Source organism: Heliconius melpomene, chromosome 11 (assembly GCF_056956725.1).
Source record: "Heliconius melpomene rosina isolate 202511_hmr_F chromosome 11, ASM5695672v1, whole genome shotgun sequence".
Lineage (NCBI taxonomy): Eukaryota > Metazoa > Arthropoda > Insecta > Lepidoptera > Nymphalidae > Heliconius > Heliconius melpomene.
Window position 1 is genome coordinate 9,807,566 of NC_140399.1, and position 25,646 is coordinate 9,833,211.

The 25,646-nt window shown below is 32.2% G+C and overlaps 1 protein-coding gene across 2 annotated transcripts in view; it reads left to right on the forward strand.

Annotated features, from left to right (window-relative positions):
• The first annotated feature begins 566 nt into the window (after positions 1–566).
• The window catches only part of LOC146534818 (uncharacterized), a 50,064-nt gene continuing 24,984 nt past the window's right edge, over positions 567–25,646 (forward strand). The window contains exons 1-2 of one of the 2 annotated variants that reach the window (XM_085192713.1): positions 567–976; positions 20,246–20,560. In XM_085192713.1, the coding sequence (XP_085048839.1) occupies positions 20,447–20,560 (114 nt within the window). In that variant the 5' untranslated portion in view covers positions 567–976; positions 20,246–20,446. Of the gene's footprint in view, positions 977–18,386; positions 18,498–20,245; positions 20,561–25,646 lie in introns of those variants that run through there. The other variant, XM_085192714.1, reaches the window with a different exon arrangement.

Consider the following 25,646-nt stretch of genomic DNA (forward strand, 5'->3'; position numbering starts at 1 on the left):
TTTTTTATTTTACAATTTACGAACTGTTTTTGGCCTTTTTTAATAAAAACTTAATATCCAACTAAAATTAAATAGATAATATTCCTCCGTTTATAAAAATAAGGAAAATTTTAAACTCCTTAATCTAATATTAAAATACTTATTTGGTCTTCATTAGCCTTGTAAAATACTATTTAAATTATTATTTTGTCATTATAAATAGAATATCTACTAATCCATAAAGGAATACTAAAAATCTATCTTTTTGCAATGCAAAAAACGATTTATTTATCATTAAGAAAAAAAAAATTCCGAATGGAAACTGAATCTATAACCATTCGCCTACACTTGCATAAGCAGGAACGCTTGAACTGTGTCAAGACGTCGTAATTATTTATATTATTAATATATTTAAGAATATATTATTATTATTTTTTATTTGAATCATTACAAAAATAACTTTAAATCTATACAAATTGTGAAAACTTGCACCAAATCACATTTGCTTTCATTCATTCCCAGATTTACTTATCGTTCACGTCACACAGTATCGTCGTTCCGTTCAGTTCGTTACATTCACCCGCCATATTGGTTTGAACTGCGGTGACGAGCGGTCGTGTCGATGGCGCGCCAAAGTGACAGACAGTTAACGATGTAAATTAAAACTTTTTGAACTTAAACATCGTTTATTATTTAACGTAAACTCATACTATTTGTGAAGTGTAATAATAAATAAAGTTTTTACAACGAAATCACAGCAAAATTAGACCGTTTGGAACTTCGGCCAGTTGAAATGCAAGCATTCCATGGAGAATGTTGAACTTTAGTTTTTTTGTTCGGTGCCGCTTTTCAATACTTTTCGAGTTATTTTTTAAGCCTATGTAACCTGCCTGCTGGAACTGATTTGTACTTCGCGTGCAGTGCTATTGTTGTGTTGTAAATGGTGTCTTCGATATAAGTAAGCATTTCACTGACGCGGATTACCGAAACATTCAAGGTTGGTACATTTTTGTTATCAAATTTTCGAAACATGTTTAGTTATTTAACATATTTTTTATAGTGATAACATCTTAATAAAGTATTAACGTGATTACAATGCTTTATTCATACAACATTTTGTATAATAGTTAATTAAATATTTTATCACTTAAAAGACATTTAGACCTATTTTAAGATTTGTATAATTATAGGATTGGGTTCGTTATTCTTTTTTATATATATGTACGAAACATAGTAAATATACAGCATATTCAAGTTAAAATAGCTAATTTAACCATTACACTTATCATGTTTATAAACTTATGCTAAAATAATATTAAAGTAATAAAACGTCTATAAAAACTTAGGCTACTTATGCTGATAACAAACAGCTGATAATACTAAAATTTAATTTCATTGTCTTGATTTTCTTCTTCATTTTTTTAATGTAAAACATCAATTTTAGTTAATTGTAAATGTAACTCCTTTTATTACGTGTCATTAATATTTTTTTTTTATACAAAATAACAAATTTAAATGTGCAAACAGGTTTATTCCACACTTTTATTGTCCTGAAGACAACGTTAAAATATAAAAAATCTTCGTTGTTATGTATAAAATTGTTTATTGTTTTAAAAAGTAATAGATAATAGGCCATATAAATATTTTATATAGCTTGGAATATTAAGTTTTGCATTTCAAAATTACATCCAAAGTTATATGTAACTACAAGTGACAGCATACGTCAGTTGCAGGTTCCATTCCTACGGAAACTGTTTTTTCTATTATAGAAATGTAGCACTGTATTTTCTAGAATCGAAAAGCTGACTGAGCCTCATATCTTATCATAGCCTGTCTTAAACGCGATTATCAGCATAAAATCCAAAACAACATTGTATTATCATAATAAAAGTAACTATATATATTAAATAGAATGAGATCACCGTGGCTGAGGGGCACAAGTGTGCGTCTGTAAACACGAGGGCTGTGGTTCGATTCACACTCGACTGGAATAAAATATTTAATATTTACTTTACTTCGCTCTGGTTTCGAGGCAAAACGCGGCGTTGAATTCCGCCACACAACATGCAAAGCCTGCAGAATTCGACAGAACGTGGGAGTGTCACAATCTTAACAATTCTGAATACAATATAGAAATTTCTATATTTCTATTTGTCCCGTTTTTAATGCCTTTTTTCATAAAGACTCCACAAAAAGACATTAAACGTGTTTAACATTACCTATAATAAAAGCAAAAATATTATTTGTTTATTTGAAATTGTTTAACTAAAATTACACAATATCTTATTTAACATCCTGCCCAGATGTCTTAATGGTATTCAGGAAGATGTATTATGTCAGTTATAATTAAGGCGTAAAGCGGATTCAATACTAGCCTTATATAATTTATAATATTTTTAAAATATAAAACAACCACGAGGCCAGTAAGGTTTTACCTAGGGTCCCTTAGCCTACCCTAAATGAGGGATACAGCTTGAAGCTGAAAAAAAAAGACCGCTATGGACACTTGTTGTTTGTACACGAGATGGTTATAGGTTCTATCTTTCATCGGATGTTTGCCTATGTTTAAAATAACTTGTTTTTCTCAGTTAGATTAAGTACGGCGTTAAATTCCGTTATAAAATACGTAGTATATCTAAAAACGTTTAAAAAATACCGATCGTGGTCTTTGCCTAACCCTCATGATGCGAGATGCGTGTAGATAAAGAAATAATAGCATTGTTTTCTATAGATAAGATGTGATACAAGGTTGAAAGTTAAAACGAGGTGACGGCTTATTATAGTCTAATTATATTCTAGGGCTTCACCTGGCTGTACTACTTCGCCTGGCTTTACATGGTGTTTCTTTATTTTATTCTTATTTTTTCCATTAAACAATTTAAAATGACGTGTAGAATATTATTTTGTTTAGTTTTTTAGTGAAATAGATTATATTTTAATTCATATTCTATCTATGTATTATCTATATAAAATTATCTGTAGAAAAAACTAGAAATTTCTATAGAAAGAAAACGACGACATAATTTAGAAATACAAAATAAAATATGCTCAGAAAATCTCTAAAAGCAACGGTCAACCGATTTACATACATAATACATATGTAACACTTCACTTCACTTCACTTCACTTCACTTGTTCTGTCTTTCGGATGCTGTCGTTTGATTTATATCTGGTCATTGCCAGTATTGACCGGTGTGGACCGGTTAGGAAGAGTCGTAGAGTGAAAAAAGCCCCGTGGCCGTTGAATTTCGAGGCCGTAACCCAATTGGGGGGCGCGGGTTTGTTTTATAGTCCACTTTCTCCGGTGCGTGAGTTGACAGAGAAACAGCTTCTTAGTGTTGAGACACTCCGTCTTTAGAAATGTGTGGCTGTATATAATGTTAGTATGATTTAAAGTTAAATACGTAGCTCTCCAAGTCATTGATGACAAGAATGTTCTTGAGTGCTTATATTTATAATTGGACTTGAGTACTTTTATCGTGTTGTTATATTGTGCTCCATCTAGATCTTACTTTTACTTGTATTATATTTTATTGGTTATTTTACAATAATGACTATTTTGCAGACACTGCGTTTCTTTCTGGCCAATTGTGGAGATATTAAATGGTGAATCAAGGAGTTCAACGCCGCAATAGGTCTACCAGGGTGAGGAAATGAAAATAAATTCCTCCAGAATTCAGCGAAAAGTAGAGAACGGAAATGTCTTAATGGGAACGAATTGGCCTAACTCTAGGTTCACAGGTTCTTTATGCCTGTTATGTGCAAGACCCGTGTGCGTGACGCTAAAAAAAATATTTCTTGATGGGAGATCGAACCCGCAACCATCGCATTTATGGTCAGCTCGTTGATTTTCGAGGCCATAACCCAATTGGGAGTCGCGAGCTCGCTTTGTAGTACACTTTCTCCGGTGCGTGACGCGCCAACGTTACTCCGCAGGTGCTTGACGATGGCCAGACTTAAATATGATGCGAAAGATAATAACTACTTGCGAATTGATGAAAGTTTGAATGAATTAGAAGATTTTTCTAGTATTTTTAGTGTGTACGGTAAACAGAGAGTTGTAGAATTTATAATTGTAGAAGCTATTTGCCTATCATATAGTGTGAAAATAATTAAAGAAATACCTAATTTCAATAGAGAAGACGTTTGAAAGTTTCTACCATCTGGAGCCTACTCATAAAATCTCTCAAATCCACCACACCAAACGGCAGCCCCATCTGCAAGAATCCAGGGCAATTAAGATATCGTTGGCGGTAGCTTATTATAATAATTATGTCCATTGACAGAAGGATTTGTATCCTCAGTGACCGTCGACGTAAAGTGTTCGAAACGTTGGGTATCTAAAATTATAAATGAAGTAAGGTCACCTCAAGTAAAATATATTTTTGAAATTATTAAATATATTTTACTTAACTCGTCATCTTTTAATCGCTACATCATTGTCTAAGTGTACTAACTGCCGCAAATTACCTGTATTCATGAATACATATAAACGGGACTGAGTCATGTATTAACATGTTCATTTTTTTTTGCTATATTAAAATCATATAGAGACAGACATTTATATATTTTTTTAATCACGTTGTATCCTATATTTAAGAGGGAACCTAGTACTTAAGCATGCCTGTTCCCTTGCCTGTTGAGTGACGGAACCCTTCACCGCTCTTTGCCTTGTTATCAAAGTCAAGAATTAAAAACGGGGTGAGCTAAATAAAACCGTTTAAAAATATTAAATAGTTTGATATCGGGTGAGAATCGAACCCATAACTATCGCATTTACCGCTATCCTTTGTGCCCCTGCTTATTGATGAAATGTATTGCGGCCGCATAAATAATAAGCGGACTCGGTCATAATTAAGTCTTCAGACTACATAATTAGGTGTCTCAGATTAAGATAAGGTAAAAGTGGGTTTGAAATTTTCGAAAAGCTATATGAATTTTAACATTCCACTGACCTGTTGAAAAATATACAAGTAAAATTGCAATTACCTTGCAAAAACAAGTAAGATAATGATCAACAATTATTGAAAATAATAGAAGAAATCGTAAAAAGTTGTTTGACGAGTATAAGAAAGATCGGGGAAAATTAATATTCATCACAAAAAGACCTTGGGACAGGATTTGAATCCACCGCTCGTCATTGTATGTATTAGATGGTCTATAAAATCATAAAATAACCATTACCATTCAAGTAAACCCAAGGACAAAGGAAACAAGATATAAAAACCTGTTCTGAAATCAAAAAGTTATACAGGTACTAGAAATCCACCACTGCTTCGAACAGAAATATTTTAAAAAATATTCTATATATTATAGCTTTTTTAGGTTCCTACTCTTCAGTCGATGTGTAAAGTACTAAACCAGGAACCTTATTAAAAAAAATGTAGGTTAAAAAGGTTTTTTTTAATTTATCAAAGTTAAGGAAGGAAAATGGAGTGATTTATCTCTGGGTCACGTACAAAAAAATTTAAAAATTCTATGTATGTAACCATTAATTTTAAGGCAAGAAATATATAGAATTTCTTCTATTGTAACTCAATTGTTTGAGATGACGTCTTCACTGGGTTTAACTCAAAAGAATAATTGAAGGCGATTTGTCTAAACATAATAACAACTATGTCAGCTATTGATTTAGCAGGTATCTACTTGTTATGCTACGAGTATCATCTTATCTTTATATATATAACTAGCGACCCCCTTGCGGCTTCGCCCGCTTTTACTACTGGATTATTCATATAATGTATGTATTTTCGTAGTTTCAATAAGATTTTCCAATTGTTTTACACAGCAAGGATTTTTTAGTAGGTACCGTAATTTTAAATCTGTGCTACTAATCTTTTCAAGTACTTATTAAAATATTTTTAAATGACTATTTTTAGATAGTTAAATGACCTACCTACTAATAACTACTACAAAAAATATGAAACCAAATATATCGCGCTGAAATAATACATTCAACTCCAATTATCCAATACGTGCAAACGCATCTAAATCTTCGTTGCTGTGCCTGTAATCAGGCGGGTTTTTTTTTTCGAGCTTGTGGTTAATGCTGAAGAGGGTATTCTGTCCCTGATGAAAAGCAAGCACTACGTGGCTGCCTGTGAGGAAAATTAAATAGAATGCATGGGCCGGGAATCGAACCCGGGCCACCCGCGTGGCAGGCGAGCATTCTACCACTGAACCACCGATGACTGCTCATGACGCGCTTGTATAAGCAAAACGTCGCGGGGCGCGTTTCGCAGCAAGGATGTTTTGATATTGTAACATCTTCTAAAGTACTTATTAAAATGAAAAACAGAAAAGACAGTTTTGATCTACATTAAATGTAAGTAATGACCTTATTTATATGCTGAGAGAAAGGGATAAGTAAAACTTGAGTCGGCACAGCTGATGTGTCAACGGCGGGATGTGTCAACAATTAAATGCGTTTTTCTCTAATACTATTCGCAATTTCGAAATAGTATAAAAAGCAAATTTTATCTTCGTTTAACGTAGAAAATTAATAAAGTATTTTAAAGGATAAATATTAATACTATTATGGAAAAATATCCCTCAGAATAAAAAATATATTGAAATTACTATTTTTAGACAGAAATATGATCACTACACGTTATTCTTAAAAGATAAAAATATGCCATCGCGGACTTTTTTGTAGGTCTTATTAAGAGGAACAAAACTCCAGTACATTATTTTCACGTAGTACTTACAATTAAAGCAGGGCATGCGCGAAAGTGTCTCAACGGGTTCCTACCCTTTATACACATTTATCGTATTTATGTTAATTTACATAAGAATGTACAAATAATAAACTATATATAAACCTTCCCTGAGAAATACTCGACCTAATGGTGAAAACCGCATAAAAATCCGTTGGGTGGTTTAGAAGAAGAAGAGTTAGAAAGTTCAGACAAACACGAAAAGCGACTTTGTTTTATAAGATATAGGATAAAATTGTGTTAAACGCTGTCTGTAGAATGTACCTACAATGTACCCACATGGTAGATAAGAGGGTAGGCAGAGGGAATTTAGTGTTAAGATAAAACTGCCAACACAATGTTTTTTTTTATTAGTGTCTATTAGTTTGTGCACGCTTACCTCCAAAACGGGTTAACAGATTTCAATGTACTAGGTATTGTCTTTAAAATTTTTGTTTGTTTTTTTTAGAACACGCAAGTAGTTCACATTAGTAAATAAATAATTGTGTAGTATAAGCGGGCGAAGCCGCGAGCGCGTCGCTAGTGTTACATATATATATACAAAATTTCTTAGACATGACTCACATCTATTAGTATGTAGATTTTCCTTCTTCGTGCACGTTATTTTTCATGCGTGAAAATATTCATCATATATCAACGCCATGTTTCTGCTTCGTACATCGGTTAAGGTAGAAAGCGACGCAGTTCTGTGTTTTGAGTGCTGATAATTTTATTTCAGAGATAAATCTGAAATTAAGTTATCTAAAAACAATGTTTTTTATATACATTATATAATTAATATTAAATAAAAAAAATTAAATAGTACCTACACAGAATATCTAACATAAAGTTTTTAAAATTATAATATTATGGAACTTAGTTGAAAAGAAATACAAATAAAAACTATATGTAGACACTGCTTTACGTAGGTAAGACGGTACGTCACTAATTAATGATAACAATCTTACATTTTAGCACTACAAAAGTGTTTAAAATTTAAACCACAGGTTGTAAAAGATTGTGAAAAAGGAACCTGTGAATTTGTATTGTTTTTGAAGATGTCAAATCGGGGCTCATCATCACATTGGTTATCTATACCGGAAACTATAAGTATAGTTCTTGGCTATTTATGAACCTTGAAAAGATTAAAAATTATAATAATTTAAAGAAAGTAAGCTTAGCATGTTAATGTTATTGCAAATGTTAATATATTTTTAAATATTTTTTATAAATTTTAAATTATTTAAAATTATATTATGAGTCCGTCCTGGCGCACAAGTTTATGACTGAAACGTAACGGTTGTGGGTTCGATCTCCACTCGAGGGAATGAATTATTGAAACTGATTTAAATACGCTTTAGAACGGTGCATACTCAGTAATTAATAACATAAAGTTGAAATATGAAGTTTCTGATAAAATAAGGAAAAAATCATTTTATTTGACAATATTTAAATGCTATTTAAACAATAATCATTAAAATCTATTCAAATAAAAAATGCATTTCTATAAACACTACCAAGTCATCTGTCACACGTACCTACTAATGAGAAAACCTTATTAATGCATCCTGGGGTGCATTTCATTTTCAATTGTAATATAGAACAATCCTGCGGTTTTGTATTACAAACGGAAATATTTTGTTCATGGACGCGGCTCTATTTCTTGGTGGCTTGGTTCGAATAATATTAATTATTAAATAAAACATCATTTTCTACATGATGGTACAGTGTTAAAGAGCTGGTTTTATGCGCGATAGATTTGGGTTTGATCGTAATTTTTATTTAAAAAAAAATTGAAAATTTGTATTAAGTTGTTTGTAGGCTGGGGCAGCGCAGTGTTTCGCTACTTAATTTATTATGTCTTTGTAAATACAAAGGAAAAAAAATCTACACTATATTCCACAATTTCTATAATTTTCAATGCGCGGCGTAGAGTTCCGCCACCCCCAACACGCAGAATTCGACGGAAAGTAGCGAACGAAAGTCTTAATGTAAACGGAGTATCTTAACACTAGATTTCCAGGTTCCCTCTGCCTACCCTGTTATGAGCGGGATACAGCGTGAAGGTAAAAAAACTTCTATAGTTCGTGTAATCAGACGCTTGCTGTAATATTTTTCTCTCTCTCTCTCTCTTGATAATGAAACATTAATAATTATCATTACTTTTTTGTAAACTGTCATGTTTATTGCTTGCTATAATTTAATTTGAAGATAATTGCATTTTATAATTACAATGCCTTATTCATTCGCATTAATTCTTAAACTTTGGAGCTGCCAGTGCAGCACACTGGCTGCTCGTTGTAAATATTTTTTTATAACTTCACGCTATCAAATTCCTTTCAGCGATAACCTATAATATAATACCGTCGTAAAAACGTTAAATATTAGAGATTAAATTTAAACTTTAGGTTTGTAGAAATAGTTGTGTAATATTATTTTAAAACTACAGAAATTCTTAATTACTGTTTTTTATACCTAATATTACTATTTATTTTATTTAAGCTTAAGCGGACAAAAGAATTTCCTTAGATTTTTTTTTTTAAATCTTGCTAACCTTTTTTTTTGAACATTCATATCGCCTTTTATTTGGCGACCCTCTGTCTAAGGGTGGTAAATACTGCGGGGTTTACCCAACGACAAAATTTACCTATATTATTATAATGCATTCTTCTAAAATATTTGCTTCATGCTTGTACACATTTTACCATATCATTAAGCGAGTGGTATTTCCGAATGCAAAGACAATTTGTATTGTTTTAAAATATATACAGTATTTTTATTTGAACAGCTGATATTTTATGTGACGTAGATAATTAAATAGTGTTTAATAGATGTTTAAATAGTTAAAACAAGGTGAAAATGACGTTTTTGAGAATATTATTTATAGCTCGTACGTATACGTATATAATAGGTCGTACGAGCAATCATTTCTTTTATCCAGATTGCATACAGTATAATTTATACTTTTAAGTCAAATAGTATAAAATAGTGTTTTTTTATTAAAACCATATTTTAATATTTTTTTTAGCTTCACGCTTTATCCAACAAACAGCATAGAGAATTTGAGAACCTTGTGTTAAGACACTCCGTTCCCATTTCCCATTAATACAAATCCGTTCCCCTTTCTGACGAACTCTAGAGCCATTGAGGGTTGAGTGGCAGAATTAAACGCCGATATATTTAATGTAAAATAAATAATTAAATAAGCATTACATATAATACAAGTTACAATATATTATCTTTATCTATATATATAAAATCGAAAGGTCACTCACTCATCACGAAATCTCAGAAACTACATGTGCTAGGAATCTGAAATTTTGCATAGGAGTTACTTATAGGACGTAGGTGCTCGCTAAGACGGGAATTTGCAGCATTCGACTTCTAAGGAGTTGTTTTTGGGGTTGAAAGTTTGTATGAAACTTCGTTACTACAAATGCTAGAGTCTCAAATTTTGCATGGACGTCACTTATAGGACGTAGGTACTGAAGGAGACAGAAATTAATAATAACGTAGTTCACGCAGGCGAAGCCGCGAGCGGGCCGCTAGTCTATATATACTTCCAATAAAAACTCACAATAAAACATTATCCAAATGCACCACGGGCGTCAAATATATCTATGTAATATTTGTTTACATATATAGTCTACCATAAATCATAATGACACTTACACGACCACGACCACATTTATCTACGAATGGGCCTATTAAAATAACAAATTCTTCGATCTGTAGATCTGTATCGACTCCATACATTGTATTAAGCAATGTTTTTTTTCGTGTACCTATCGATAGTGGGAAGGCTGGAGTAACGTTATATTCGTTTAGACATGTTTTTCGATATTTTATATTTTATTACCTTAGGCCAGTCTTATCGTAGAGGAATATACGTGCGACTGTAAAGGCGATAGAGTGTGGTGGTTCGATTCCAATTTGAGGAAATGAGATATTTAAAATGGGTTTTTAAATTTGGTGGCAGTTGGAAAACGGAAGCGTCTTAATAGGAATGGAATGTCTTAACACTAGTTAGCCAGGTTCCTTCTGCAATGTGCGGGATACAGCGTGAAGTTAAAAAATGTTTTTACCTGAAAAGAAACTTTATTAATATAGATAACCATTATATCAATACAGTACTTTCAAGCATTTTACTCTACTTATTTGTAACGTGTCGATAACATAAAATTTTGATAGCATTGTTTCGTCACTACAAAAAATATATTGTAAAATTTTTTACTATGTACTTAAATAATAAAGTTTTTATGAGTTTAATAAAATTAAAAAATATATATATATAAATACAGCTACTAATGTATTAAAGTAGAACTCAAAACAATTGCAATGTACAAAATTGTTAAGAAATTCTTAAGAATTAATAGAAAGAATCAAAGTAAATGACGCCAGTCGTGGCGTAGTTGCACAACGTTCGACTGTAAACGCGATAGGTTGTAGGTTCGATACCCGCTTGAGCAGATGAAATATTTAATATTTTGATTTCTTCGCTCTGGTGTCGAGGCCAAACGCGGTGTTAAGTTGCGCCACTGAACACGCAATACATAAATATTTACGTAGTACTCCGTATATCCCAGGATATGTAGACAGAGGGAACCAATATTAAGACAACTTTCCCCAAGCACCACCCAATTTCCCAGACATTGCCTATTGAGTGGAAAACTCAACTTCACGATTTAATATATTACCTACCAAAGCGAGAAAATGAAACTAAATAATTCCTCTGATCAGGAATCTAACTCCCAACCTTCACGTATACACATACTGTTCCACTGCACCACAGCGGTTCCAATACTGTATTAACACATGTAAACAGATTTGGGTCACAAAAACCTTCCTACCACGGTCCAATCGATCACGACCACGTTAATTGCGAAAGAGATAAATCTATTCCACATTAGTTCACGAAATGGTATTCGCCTTGAATTAGCTTTGTGGTCCCTTTGAGGCAAATAATTTAGAACACTCTATAGTTGTATTAGTGTCACGACACTCTGACCTTTTAAATAAATATTCATTTAGTAAAATGAGTGAGGCCAGAGCGATCCCCACTTGAGTTAATGAAATATTAATTTTAATTTATTTTCGCTGGTATGGAAATATGTGCTCAATATTTCACTTCCTCGAGTAAGAATCGAACCCACTACATGTCGCACTTTAAGGTGTTCTATAGTAAAATAACAAAAAAACAAGAAAAAAACATAAAAGTTCACAAAAAGTTGTACAGTTGGCAACAGAATCGTAATATATCTGTGAAACCTGTTCACCTGGTGAACGTGGCCGACTCCTATATTGGCTTTGGCGCAAGCCGAAATAAATTATATGTATATAATAGTCCTTGGCCCGCCCACGTCGTAACTAGAGCACTTATCTAATTTGTATTGTCTGTTTGTACGTACATTCTGTAAACAATATTTTGATAATAATAAATTATAATTTAAGATTTTTTTCTCTCAAAATATCACTTACATAGAACTAGTTAGTTTTCTAGTCCAAAAGTACCTTATTATATGCAAATCTAACCATTTTATTAACAAATTGACGTGCTTTTTTATATTATTATTAATTAAAACACTCGTCGTTTAAAACCTCTTTCGTATATACTAGTAAGAAATAGTGATAAATCCTACGTAACCTTTTAACCATGTCAACTTTTAAACTTAACACTATTTGTGGTGATTTCCTACGATAGAAATATTGTAAATTGTAATTGTTATATGACTAATCGACTGTCGTCTAAGATATTTGCAAAGAATGTTCCATATTACTCGTTAAGTTGTCTAAGTTTTAACAATATGGCCTAAGGTCCGAAGAAACTGGAGCAGAAGGCTATGTCCGTTTTGATGAAACTTCGACTCTTCTCTAAGTAGAATTATGAAGGTAAAATCATTTCGATACAACTTTTAGTTTCGGAGAAATTTGTGGACAAACGAAATTTACCACTAGCCTTTAGAAGGTTAAATAGATCATCCTCAAATTTTATCCATTTCCTAGAATATCACATAATTATGTACATAGAGGTCAAACTGAAAACCTCCTTTTTTAAATTCAGTTAAAACGTTTGTTAGACCAAATAGGAAAACTACCTTATGCGATCAACGACTTCAACGAACTCAATGGTGTTCTAACGTAGAATTAACAACAATCAAAGCAAATATTTGGTTAATTGTCCACGTGACGTTTATACGTTGTTTTACGTCACTATTACAAAATACATGTATGTACGTTTGTCTGACGTAATTATTAACTGTTTACCCAACTTTTTTTATTATGTTTTTCACTTAATCGCAACGAAATTTGCTATTATAATTGTATTGCGCCATCTTAAATGAAACTATTACATTAACTTTAAAAAAAGATGGCTGTCTTTTATGAGGACTTATTTAATATAGAAGCTCCAGTTCTATGGGCAAAAACAGGTGGTCTTTATATCTATCTGGATTAATTGCTGGTCCGGTTTTAATGTGAATTATTCAACTCGGCGCCTATCCAGACCTTACGTGGATAGTGTAAAAACTAGCCCAGTAATTAAATGGTCGTGGAGTTCGTTGTAACACAGTGGAATTGGTAACGAAATAAATTTAAATTACGTTTTTTTTTTAAATTTATAGTTAAGTCGTAGCCAGTCGTGGCTATAAAATCGACTGGTTGTGGGTTCCCCACTCGAGGAAATAAAATATTTATTTAAATGTATATTTTCATTACTTCCCTACGGTGTCGTAGCAAAAAACATTGTTAAGTTTCGCCATTCAACATGCAATGCCTCCAGAATTCGGCGAAAAGTGTAGAGCGGAGTGTCTTAACACTAGGTTCCCTTTGCCTTCCCTGCTGTGTTTGAAGCTGCGTGATTTACAAAAATGAAATATTAAAAAAAATACCAATATATTTTATATTTTATATAACGTTATAATCAATTTAAATTTGAATAAATTAATAGGTAATAGTGATTTTTAATAGAAATAACAGTAAAATTCACATTTACGTGTGGCAATTTTTATTGCTGACCGTAACACCATGGCTCACCAAACGGGTATAGCGTGTGACCCGTTTCTACAGATATGGATATCCGGTTGGCTTATAAGTAAGGATAATGGGTGCATAGCTGGCCGAATAGGAAAGCTTTGCTTTGCTATGTCTACACTATGAGAATAGAAAATTCTAGATTTTATATAGGTAGTCTAAAAAGTTAAATATTAGACGCATTTTATGTCTTCGTATATTTAAGATATTTGGTTCCAAGAGGCTGCAAGAGTTGTCTGGATTACAAGAGGCCCAGGTTCGAATCTCGCTAAGTATAAATTTTTATACGTTTCTTAATAATGTTTCTTTGCTTATTTTTGTGTATAAATAACACTTTAAAAATATTTACGATTTCTTATATTTTTTTTTAAATAATGTTGCTTGGCCGGTGTTAAATAACCCGTAAGGTGTAACGTTTGACAGGAAAAAAGTATCATTACAAGTTCTCACACACTCGTGTTCGATTCAGTTAATTATGCGTGACTGTGAAACAAAATCTTCGAATGCAGGAAAGAACTAAAGTTTATTATATAGCATTAAAATAAAAAGTTATTTTTTATGTATCTTAGGTTAGAAAAATCAGTGTTCAAACACTCTATTCTTCACTTTTTATCTGAATACGGGATATCATAAATGTAGAGTGGCAGAACTCTACGTCGTGTTTTATCTTGTCAATCCGGTAAAATGATAATATGTAATTTATTCTCCCGTACTGACTGTTGAACTTTAATATTAAACATCTAAAATATTAAATTAAGTAGGTAGTTTTTTTTTTTATTATTTCACGCTGTATCCCGCTCATAATAGGATAGGCAGAAGCAATCTGGGAACCTATCGTTAAGACAATGCGTTTCCTTTAAGATACTACCGCTCCCCACTTTCCGGCGAATTCTGCAGGCATTGATTGTTGAGTGGCGGAACCCAACGCAACGTTTAACCTCGGCTAGTAAAAACATCAAATATTTAATTGTTTCGAATGGGAATTGAACCTGTGCATATGACACAGCTACGCCTGGTTTCAAGTAAATATATTTTATTAAAAAAAAAAATTCTAGCCACCCATAGTGTTCTTAAAAAGGAATCCTGTAGTTTCCGTAACAACAGGATCTGCTAGTTTTTCGACTATTTCTTTAGACAAATAGTAGTCTGATGTTGAGAATCTGTACACAAAAAGGTCTAAAAATGTACGGAATGTTAACAGGTAGACCCGACCAGACCGAAACTGGTTTCAATCAAATACTTTTTCTTTTGCCGTACTAGTTTAATTATAATGTTTAATTTATATAAAAAAATGTGTAAATATGTAAATATATTTATATTACACATGATGATATTAATTTGCAAGTTCTTTTTTTTGTGGTTTTTTTTATAAAAAAAAAATATATCTTCGTTCTTATATTATTAAAATACAAACATAAACAAGGAAGTGTTCTTGGAATGGCAACATTGTTAAGTTTAATAAAAAAAAAAATAAACCAAAAGCTTAATCCGTTACGTATTAACCCGTGAACTCATTTTATGCCGTATTTACAATAAGATAAATTTTGAAGTTGACGCTATAAAGGCTGAATCGTGACCAGACCATTTAAGTAGTCAAGGCGGTCAAACAATGGGTTTTAATTTTATAACAAACACCATATGGCCCAGAGGTCGTTGTGACGCAGGCGAACAAACTTGTGTCTGCAAACGTGAAGGTTGTGAGTTCGATTGGCACTTGGAAGAATGAATTAATATTAATGATATTATTTTGCTCTCGCTTGCGCTTTGGTACAATGGCAAACCGTGGTGAGTGTCACAACTCAACACGCAATGCCTCCGAAATTTAGCGGAAATTGGGGGACGGAGTGTCTTAACACTAGGATCACCTCTGCCTATTGTGCTATATGCTCGAGATACAGCTAGAAGCTGAAAAAAAACAAAAAACATATAACCCAATCAAGGATTTCATTGACCTTAAAGCATACAATAAACTAATTAAATATCATGTTATAGAAATAGATAACAGAACAGAACAACTAATTTAATTACTATTATCGATTTTACTTGACATTTATAATCGTCTATACAAAATAAGGTTTTCTATTTAAACCTTAAATAGCTTGCTTGTACCTTTCTTATCTTACGACGATACATCAGTGACAAGGATCGTCGTATATGTCAGCCTTTGCAATTTTTTTCATCTTAGAAAAGATCTTTATCTTAGACCACACAAGGAGCTACAATTGCTTTGTAAATAGTACCTGACAATGTTTTGCTAACAAAGTTAATTTTTCCTTTTTTTTGTACGGTGTATCCTGCACAAAACAAAATAGGCAGAGAAAACCTGGCAACCCAGTATTTAAACACTCTGTTAACATTGAGACATTTCCGTTCGCAACTTTCTGCCGAATTCTCGAAGCGTATTGAGTGGCGGAACTTAACGCCGCGCTCTGCCTCGTTACTATAGAGAGGTTATTACAACAAAGAAAAATAAATAAAAGAATTATCCAGCAGAATGACTAGTATTAAAAAGTTATCGCATTTTAAGAGTTCGGTTTATTGTAAGTGCGCAGCAACGAGTTTGGAATGTTGACTTAACACGTAACAACTTGACCAATGACATGTATCGAAAATAAAAACGTAGTGTACGATTTCGTAATAAAAAAATATATTTTTGACACAATTAAAAAATATTATTATTGAGAATAAAAAATATGAAGATAATCCAGAGAGTTTTGTCACTTAGCAGGGTAGACAGCGTAACCCTGTTCCCCAATTATAGAGATATTGTATGCTGAGGGACTCAACAGGACTCAACGTCCCGTTTTGTCTATAGAATTGGTGAATGAAAATAATTTAAATGTCACGTTTACAATCAAAAAATCTTTAAGCATCTCGGTAAAGAACATAAATTACTGTGAAATTAAATTCCAATTGATTTCATTCAAAATTTGAGCTCTCCGTAAACAAGATATAGTCGCATTAGTTCTGAAACCAACCAGATATCGAAAGCTATTAAAGATTATAGCCGAAAATTAGATATCGCGGAAGTGTGTGAATTTTTTGTCTCACTCTTAATCTCAACGGCGAGATGGTCGTTGAACTCTAAATATTTATAAATCTTTTATTGTATTTGAAATCATAGGATTCGATATAATGATACTACTTTAGTGTCTTATATAAGAAATACTTATTACTTATTTATATTTTGCTTTAAAAAACACTATAAAACTGATACTACGAAAATCATTCTTTGAAATTCAACGATAATAAAACTTACATGCGTTATAATTATCTATTACATATATGTATATTGTTATTATTACTTTAAGTAATTTAAAAATGTTAGATATTCTATAATAGTCTTATTTATATAAATTTAAATTTGTGCTGGTAATCTAAATAAACATATAAATAGATGCAATTAAAAAAATCTAAATGGCTTAAAATATTAATTTAAAGTTTTTTCATGAATGCAGCTATGCTCTAATTGCTGCACACGTGCTTTTAATAGTTTACCTTAAAGATTATGCAGGTGTTATCAATAGTGACGTGGTTTCTATTTTTAGCAATGATCGTTTACTTCATTTTAAGATTTTATTTAATAAAATGAAAATTTACAGCGGTACAGTTTATGACTAAGCTCGACGGGTTATGGGTTCGATTTTCATTCGGAGAGTTTCTATTTTCATTTTCTCGCTTTGGTAATTAGATAAATGTATTGATGATAATTAAGTGGAAAGTGTAACCGAGTGTCTTAACTATATATAGATTTCCTCTGCTTACGCTAAAGCTAAAATAAATATGTAAATTGTTATAAATTTCTTTAAATAATTATATAAGCAAGCCTCTTTATTCTATGAAAATAGTTGATTTTAAATTCATTTTTACCGGCCGGCCGTCGTGGCGGAAGGGCACAAGGGTTCATAAGGGCTAGGGCTTCATAACACTAGCTTCCCTCTGCCGACTTTGCTATTTGCGGGATACAGCGTGAAGCTGATAAAAAAAATATATATTTTTAATAGGACAATATTATAAACCGTTAACGAAATTCATCGGTTCGTTCGCGTGTTTCAACGCCGTTAATTGAGTATTGTGCGACTTGCGTGTCGTTCCAGCTGATTGATTGCGGTTTAAAGAGATGCGATGATAAAGATGTGGCTACATTTAACTTACGTTTACGCTACATAATGCTAGGTTCCCGGGTTCTCTCTACCTTGCTATGTGCGAGAAGCGTGAAGCTAAAAGAAAAACTTCCACTTTTCTCTCAATTTTCGATTTATTGCGATTGTGTGGCGGAGTTCAACGCCGCGGAACAGGGAATATTACCTATTACAGCTGTTCCACTTTTCCACGTAATAAGCCAATAAATTAATAAAAAAATCTTCATTTGTAGAAATTTTATTAATCGACATAGCATCCGTGCGAAGTAAGATCGAGCTACTTGTTCTCGCCATTTAACTCTATAAAGAATTCTCATTTGAAAGTAGATGTAAATTTAATATCCTGTTCACGTAATCTAAAAGCATTGAAACATGACTGACAGTCGGTCAAAGTGTTATATATATATGTACTTATATGTACGCATAGAGTGCACCACTTCCTGTGCGTTCGCGTGTTTGTTTGCTTTTCCTGAAAGAAAAGTGGGATATTATCATATTTAAACACACGGTAAATTTAATTTTAGTCAGTCACGCCTATAACTGTTGTGAGTTGGTGTTAAGTTTTGTTAATAAGTTTTTCGACTTTAATAATTAAAGTTGGATAAGCAAGATATATGGATGAGAAAAAACATGGATGTCATTTTTATATCAAGTAAGGGTATACTAGTTTTATTTAATTTTAGTTACTTTGGATACTCTTCTCTTTTCTCCTCTTTTATACTAAGATTGTACGCAAAAATTGACACGTGATAGAACTTGTTAACGTTATCTTTTAACTTGTTTATATAACTGTCTGTTTAACTTATTTTAAAAAGTGTAAAAATACCTGTAGTTTTGAGTGCACTTTGCTTTACCAGAACAGGGAAATGTTAATAATTGGTAACCCCAAATGGTGATAGAACCCACAATCTATGTATTTGCAGTCAAATGTTGAACCACTACGCCACGATAGCTTCTATTTCACCATTTAAACAGTAATTGCAATATACTTGGGTAGTTTAACTATTGTCAGTTAATATCATAACCCGCTTGTTTCTCATTAAAGTTGTTGCAACTGCTTGTTTTCTCACATGCTTTGTTACCCTTTTCTTTGTTAATTGAAGGACATTTATACCGATTATGGTGTTTATTCAGTTTTATTAATTAATTTCACTTGTTCGCATACCTTATGTTTATAGAAATAGTTATTTATTAAATATTTATTTACTATAAGGTTTAGTGAGTAAGGATGGTTCCCAAAAGGCGTGAGTTCAAATACGTAATTTTTTCATACGTTATCTAAAAAAGTAATTTTGGTTTTATTATGAGATTATAAATTATATAAGTTTGCTCTTAAAACTTTCATATTATTTTTGAATGTCCTTGTAGTAAAATTCTACGAGCGACACTTAAAAAATCAATTTCAATAAAATTTCGCATGCTCGTCGTCAGTATCCATATCTCTGTGCTTGTGAAAGTAATTTAACGTTTATAGCTAGTACTATAAAATGGTATAAATTTATATCAAAATCTGAAATAAATCTATTTGTATTGTATACGTACCGTACCTACTTATTAAACATAAGTATAAAATAAGTATGAGAGATCTTCACATATGCATAGACGTAAAAAAATGGAAATCTTAATTTTATTTACATAATCTTAAACTAACTTCCTTATCATCCATAACATCTCTATAGAATTAAGTCGTTATTTTTTACTACACTCATTGCGTAACTTTAACTTTTCGACTATTACAGTAACTGCGGTACATATAAATCAAACTACAGGCTGTATAGTAAATTGCATACATTATCGCTATCGCTCATCTATCAACTGTTAATGGATTCGATCCGTCTATCAGTATGTCGATCGGCTTATCTAAATTGCTAAGTCCTTGGTGCGTTTCAACACTTTCAACGCCATTTTCGAGCACGATCTGTGTCTCTATTGTAGGCGTTTGTGTTGTCACTATAGGAAACGAAGGGATTTCTTTATGCATTAAGAAACAAAAAGCAATAAATCAACTGATATTTCATACATTTTGAGATCAGACAGCCAAAACGTTGGTTAATATATTATCATTTATCTTTAGCCCATCATCTTTTAAAGGCTATCTCTCACGTATCAGGGTAGGCAGAGAGAACATGAAAACCTGCTTTTAACATGCTCTGTTCCCATTAAGACACTTCTATTCCCTTCTTTCCGCCAAATTCTGGAGACATTGCGTGTTGAGTTGCTGAACTCAATGCCACGCTTTGCTTCGCTACCAGAGAGAGAAAATGAAATTAATAAACATTTCTAGTGAGTTCCTCGAGTGGGAATCGAACCTAGAACCTGTCACTCTTATCATCGTCACACGCTTGCACCACGACTGGCCTCAACACTATTAATTAATTAACTAATAATTAATTGTTTCAGGGTAATCGAGCCATCGAAAATTTTGATTGGTGCTTCAAAGAACAATTCAGCGTAGAGACACCATTGTTTCAATAAGAAGTCAGTAGAAGACGTAGATTAAAAAATTGAGTGACTGACACTTGTGTGATGTGCCGGCAACACCACAGCGAAGTGCAGTTGGAGGTTACCTGATCATATAGTATCTGAGGACTGGTGTGGAAGATGAAGTTCTCAACGGGCTCGAGCTCCAGCAGTCTCGCCAGCGACTCGCTGTCGAGGAAGTCTACTCTCTGCATTTATACTGAAGTAGATGCTGCTATGCCACCTTGCGAAAGGGTAAGTTTTTTTTGGGTATAATAGCATTCTTGTCAGCATGACATGTTTTTAGATTTCATATGCTAAGTAATTTCACTGATTAACATAGTTAAGGTATCCTGATAACATTTCTACATTTAGCAACGAAATTCGTGAAAAAAATAAGGTTTTCAAGGCAAAAAATCTTTACTTTTATTTGTTTTTTGTGGTAAAACATAGTGATTGATCATTTCGTTCACAATTTCTTGCTATTTTTTTTAACTTGTCATTACCCAATTAGTGTACGACAGCAGGGTTATTAAAGATATATTTATAAGTATATCTATATGATATGTTTACATAGGAAACGGAACTTATTATCCATATATATGTTATAATATATACTAAAACACAATTGACACGAATATAAAGTTTTATATCCTGCTATACTTGTCCTAATGTAGAGCGCAACGAGAACTGGCCACTAACTTATATAATGTAGTATAGGTGTGGGTGCACAATTTTAATTGTTAACGAACTTGTTGTATGCAAATGTAATCGGCTTATGAATTTTAAAATACTAGAGAATTATCTGGATTATGCTACTTTTTAGTTTAGTTTAGTTGTTTAATATGCAATTGGATTTTAAAGTCTTAGAATAAAAACAAACAAGACGCCATTCGTGGCACACAGGCGTAAACGTGGTAGGTTGTGAGTTCGATTTCCACTCGAGGAAATTAATTATTTAATATTTCATTTCTTCGCTCTGGTGTTAAAGTAAAGCGCAGTGTTGAATTACGCCAATCAACACGTATTGCCTCCAGAATTCGGCGGAAAATGGGGAGCGTAGTGTCTTAATAGTTGGCCCCCTCTGCCTATCCTGCTGTATGTAGGGTACAGCTTGAACAACAAATTAATATATACATAATAAACATACATGTTAATTTTAATAAAACTTCGGCCTTCTCGTGTTCGGTATTCCTTTATAAAATAGATTTATACTCCAATTAAATGGAATTTGAAGCCACAATCATCGCGTACACAACCAACTGCTCTAACATTACGATAAAATGTTTGACAATAAACAAACTAATTCCGTTATGCAAGTTGCAATTCATTTCAATTTCATATGATAATAACAATATTATATTATATTAACTGAAACAATGCAGAAACTTGTGCGTGTCCGGGTTTGGAGAGTTCAGGCATTCGAGAGAAAGTTACATGTCATATCAGCCAGTTGGTTTACACTTGGATTGCAACAGCCAATATCTTCAATATTATGTTAAAAATATAGCTACATTGAAATATCTTAAAATTTCAATTACTTTTTTAATAATTTAACTAAAAAAGTAAGAAATATATGATACCTTTTGAAGCATGTGCTACTGATATATCGTTATCGCCGGTATGATATTACCTATCTATTATAGAATAGAATTTTCCTCTTGACGCACTGTCTATATTAAAATCACTTTTTGTAACTTGGAAGACATACACACATACGATTGTTTTTATATTGTTTGAAGAAATATTAAATTTGAAGAAGAATTTTTGAATTTGAGTATCTCAGCAATAGGTTCCCTCTCGTATACGGGATACATAGTGAACCTAAGTACATTAAACATAACTAGCCAACAAACAAATTACTGTCAACATCACAAGTCTTTGTTTACATATAGTACATCTCTCACGAGATATTACATTTGACGTTCTTATAACGTATGACTAATGAAGCTACTAAACTAACATATAATAATAAATAGTAAAGTAGACATCACGTTTTTTAACTCGCTTATCGACAAGAAAGACATGGAGACAGCTCGCTTAGTCATCTTTTTATTGTAGAATCTGTTTGGAATATTTTATGTGTTTAGTTATTTTTAAACGTATTGTAGTGATAAAGTAAATTGTTGTTGTTTTTTTGTGGGAAAATTGTATGTTTTTTTCTTTTCCGCTTTTAGCGGAACCCAACGCCGCCGACATCTTAGAAAACCTAGAAATATATTTTATAATCCACATCCAACTAAATCAGTCCTACACATCCCATTTGAATAATAAAACATAACAAACTATAAAATAATTGCATACGATTTCGATACTTTAAAAGCTCTACATTAATGGGTATTGCATCTTGACAGCCTAGTTATGTTCAAATAACAAAAATTATAAACATATATAAACATTTAAAAAAACCATTGAATAATAATATAAAAATAAAAAATAAATATACGATCATCCCATTCTGGTCTCCAAAAACAAAAACCACGACGTTCAATTCCGTCACTAAATACGCAATGTCTCAAAAATTGGGCGGTACGGGAGAAACGGAGTGTTTTAACACTAGGTTTCCTTATAGGGCACAGTGTGGAAATAAAAAAAAAATCCATTATTACTTCAGTTATTGCAAGAACTCAGATGTAGTATTTAACGTCGAGCAAGTCAAGGTCGCCATTGTTAGCAGTCTCGACTATCACACGTGACGATCAAATGCTTTTGCACTTTCACGAATATAACATTTATATATAACTTTATTGATTTTGACATTGCCATCTCTATGCTAATTTGCTATCATTAACCTAGAAATATCTTGGTTTTGTTTGGATTCGTTTGTTAAATATTGTATTCTTATTTTATTGTTACTAAAATATTCTATTTAAAATATTTATTAAGATTGTTTTTTAAATATAAACTTGCTTATTTTGGATTTCGATTATTTAAAGGTTTCGATCTCCTATTTCTGACTCCTTTAAATTAAGAAATGTATTTAAATAATGTTGATAATAACTTCTCTCCAGTTAGTTGATGAGTTCCTAATGTTTAAATACTTCACGTGTGGGTTGATAAACAATTGTTATTTCAGTTCTCCTATTGCTTATTCGGTGAAATTGCAAATAATTGTATTAAACTTTCGTTTTTCTTCTTAGTAACGTTTTGACGATGTGTTATTTAAATAATGCTATATCCATACAATATAGTTTAATTTCTTTTTTGTCTAAATTTGTCTTTTCTCAGAAAATATATAAATTACAAATAAATAATATTGAACGATTACCTGTGAAAATGTTTCCCACCATAGTTAACCTAACCCGACAATTGTTCACCCAAGTCCGTTTCGTCACGATCTCATATTCATTTCACTTGTTTATCGGAGTGTGTTTTTACGGTCCTTTTATTTTATAGCTAACTGACACCACACCGCGACGGCCTGCGGTTAAAACGTTAACGTGAATTTAATGGGTACAATGTATACAGTATACAGGTTTGTTGTACACGTAGCTATCGATCTATTGGTTATCAGGGTTTCTGATAAAACCTCTCGAAACACTTACGTTTGTATCTACGTCATCTCTACAGTTTCATAATAGTTAATATTTTATTTTAAACTCTCATTCATTTAAATATAGTTATTCCAGCATAGCAGGGTAGATAGAAGTTACTGTCTACCTATTCTTTCCACCCAACTTTTGAGAGGGAGGATAATTTAAATATTCCCCCAACTGGATACCAAACCATCGCGTTGACAATCAGACGCTGCCCCATAATGCCATGACGGCCTCGAATATTAATGTAATAGGTAACTTAAAAATCATGTTCTTAATTTAATAAGCATCACAATTGTAACGACGCGTTCTCTCCACCGCGTGATCGTCCTTGATCTGCGCGTGCGCCGATGCACGATTCTTTTCGGAGCGTGCCTTGTCAAGTGTTACATCAGAAAATGCATCTCGAGACATTCTTTGGAAATTTGTACAGGCGTGCTTAAGTACGTATTATAGTATGTAACTATTTTTTATTGTCTAGCATTTCTCATGGTTTTCATGCTAAGATGATTTTGTATACAGTTTCACCAGGTTAGAGAAATTTTGTAATATCATTTTTGTTTTAGTACGGTTTGTAAAACGCATATGGCTCTAACAAGTCTATTACTAATAAATAATTTTAATTTGATTAAGCCTAGGATTTAGGTTATTGAAATTAATTAATTGAAATGAATTAATTGAATATATTATTAGTTATAGAGAAGGTATTCCTTTGATCTAACTTCTTAAGTTTGAATATTACTTTTTTACTTACTTTCAGACGTTGAAATTACAGATGCCCTTTCGATATTTTATAGAGATATCTCGTTAAAGTTATCAACTTTCATCGTTGACCCCGCGATATCACCCTTAGCCATTACTGTTCATCATATGTCTCTTATCTGTCCTATACGTTAGACCTTTATCATTTTTCATCGTTTCAAGCTTTCGTAATTGTAAGCTTTCTATTGTAAAGTACTCAAATTTAAGGGTTAAGTTCCTTCTGTACTTAAAGATATTGTTAGTTTTGAGTTCAAAAAAGAAATATCAGTATTATAATACGCCGCACTTTTTTATAAAGATAAACATTTAATCTTAAGAAAATTATAATTATTTTTACTAACGCTTATTTCGATTGACATACAAGTAGGTTTAGGAATCACTGACAACGGCCAGCAACGGGAAATACTGATTAGTTTTATTCTACCCAACTTTTTTCAATAGAATTAACAATTAAATAAAACTTTACTAGTTGTGGTATCAGCAAAATAAAAGTAGTTTTATTTGAGGCTACAAGAAGTGAGACTTACAAGGGTTATTTACGTTGCACTTGATACAATAAATTAGAATAAAACACCTACACGCATGAATTATCAAGCACTAAACTCATAAATCTATGTCGTCTGTCCTTGAGTAATGCACACAGTAAAGGGAATCTGTATCTATTATTATTAGAAGAACATCTGGGGGTGTGGAATATGAATGGAACAGTACAACCCAATAGGCACAAGTTCGAATCTTAGATAGATAGATAATAAAAAGCAATTACAGGAAGAAAAATAAAATACAAAAAGAAAATATAAATATATGAAGTAAACATAATTAGAACTACGTTTAATGCAGGCAATTATTGATGTTTACTTTAGCCAGTATTTTACTAGTTAGGCTGTGAGAGTAGAAAGACGCAAGGCAGAGCGAACGTTTTCCAGTTTTATCAGAAACAGGAGATTGCTTATTTCAAAATGAATGAATCCACATTCATAGCCACACTTCTCCATTTTTGCGAGCAGGCGTTAGATAAGCTTAAAAAACAAAATTTGCATAAG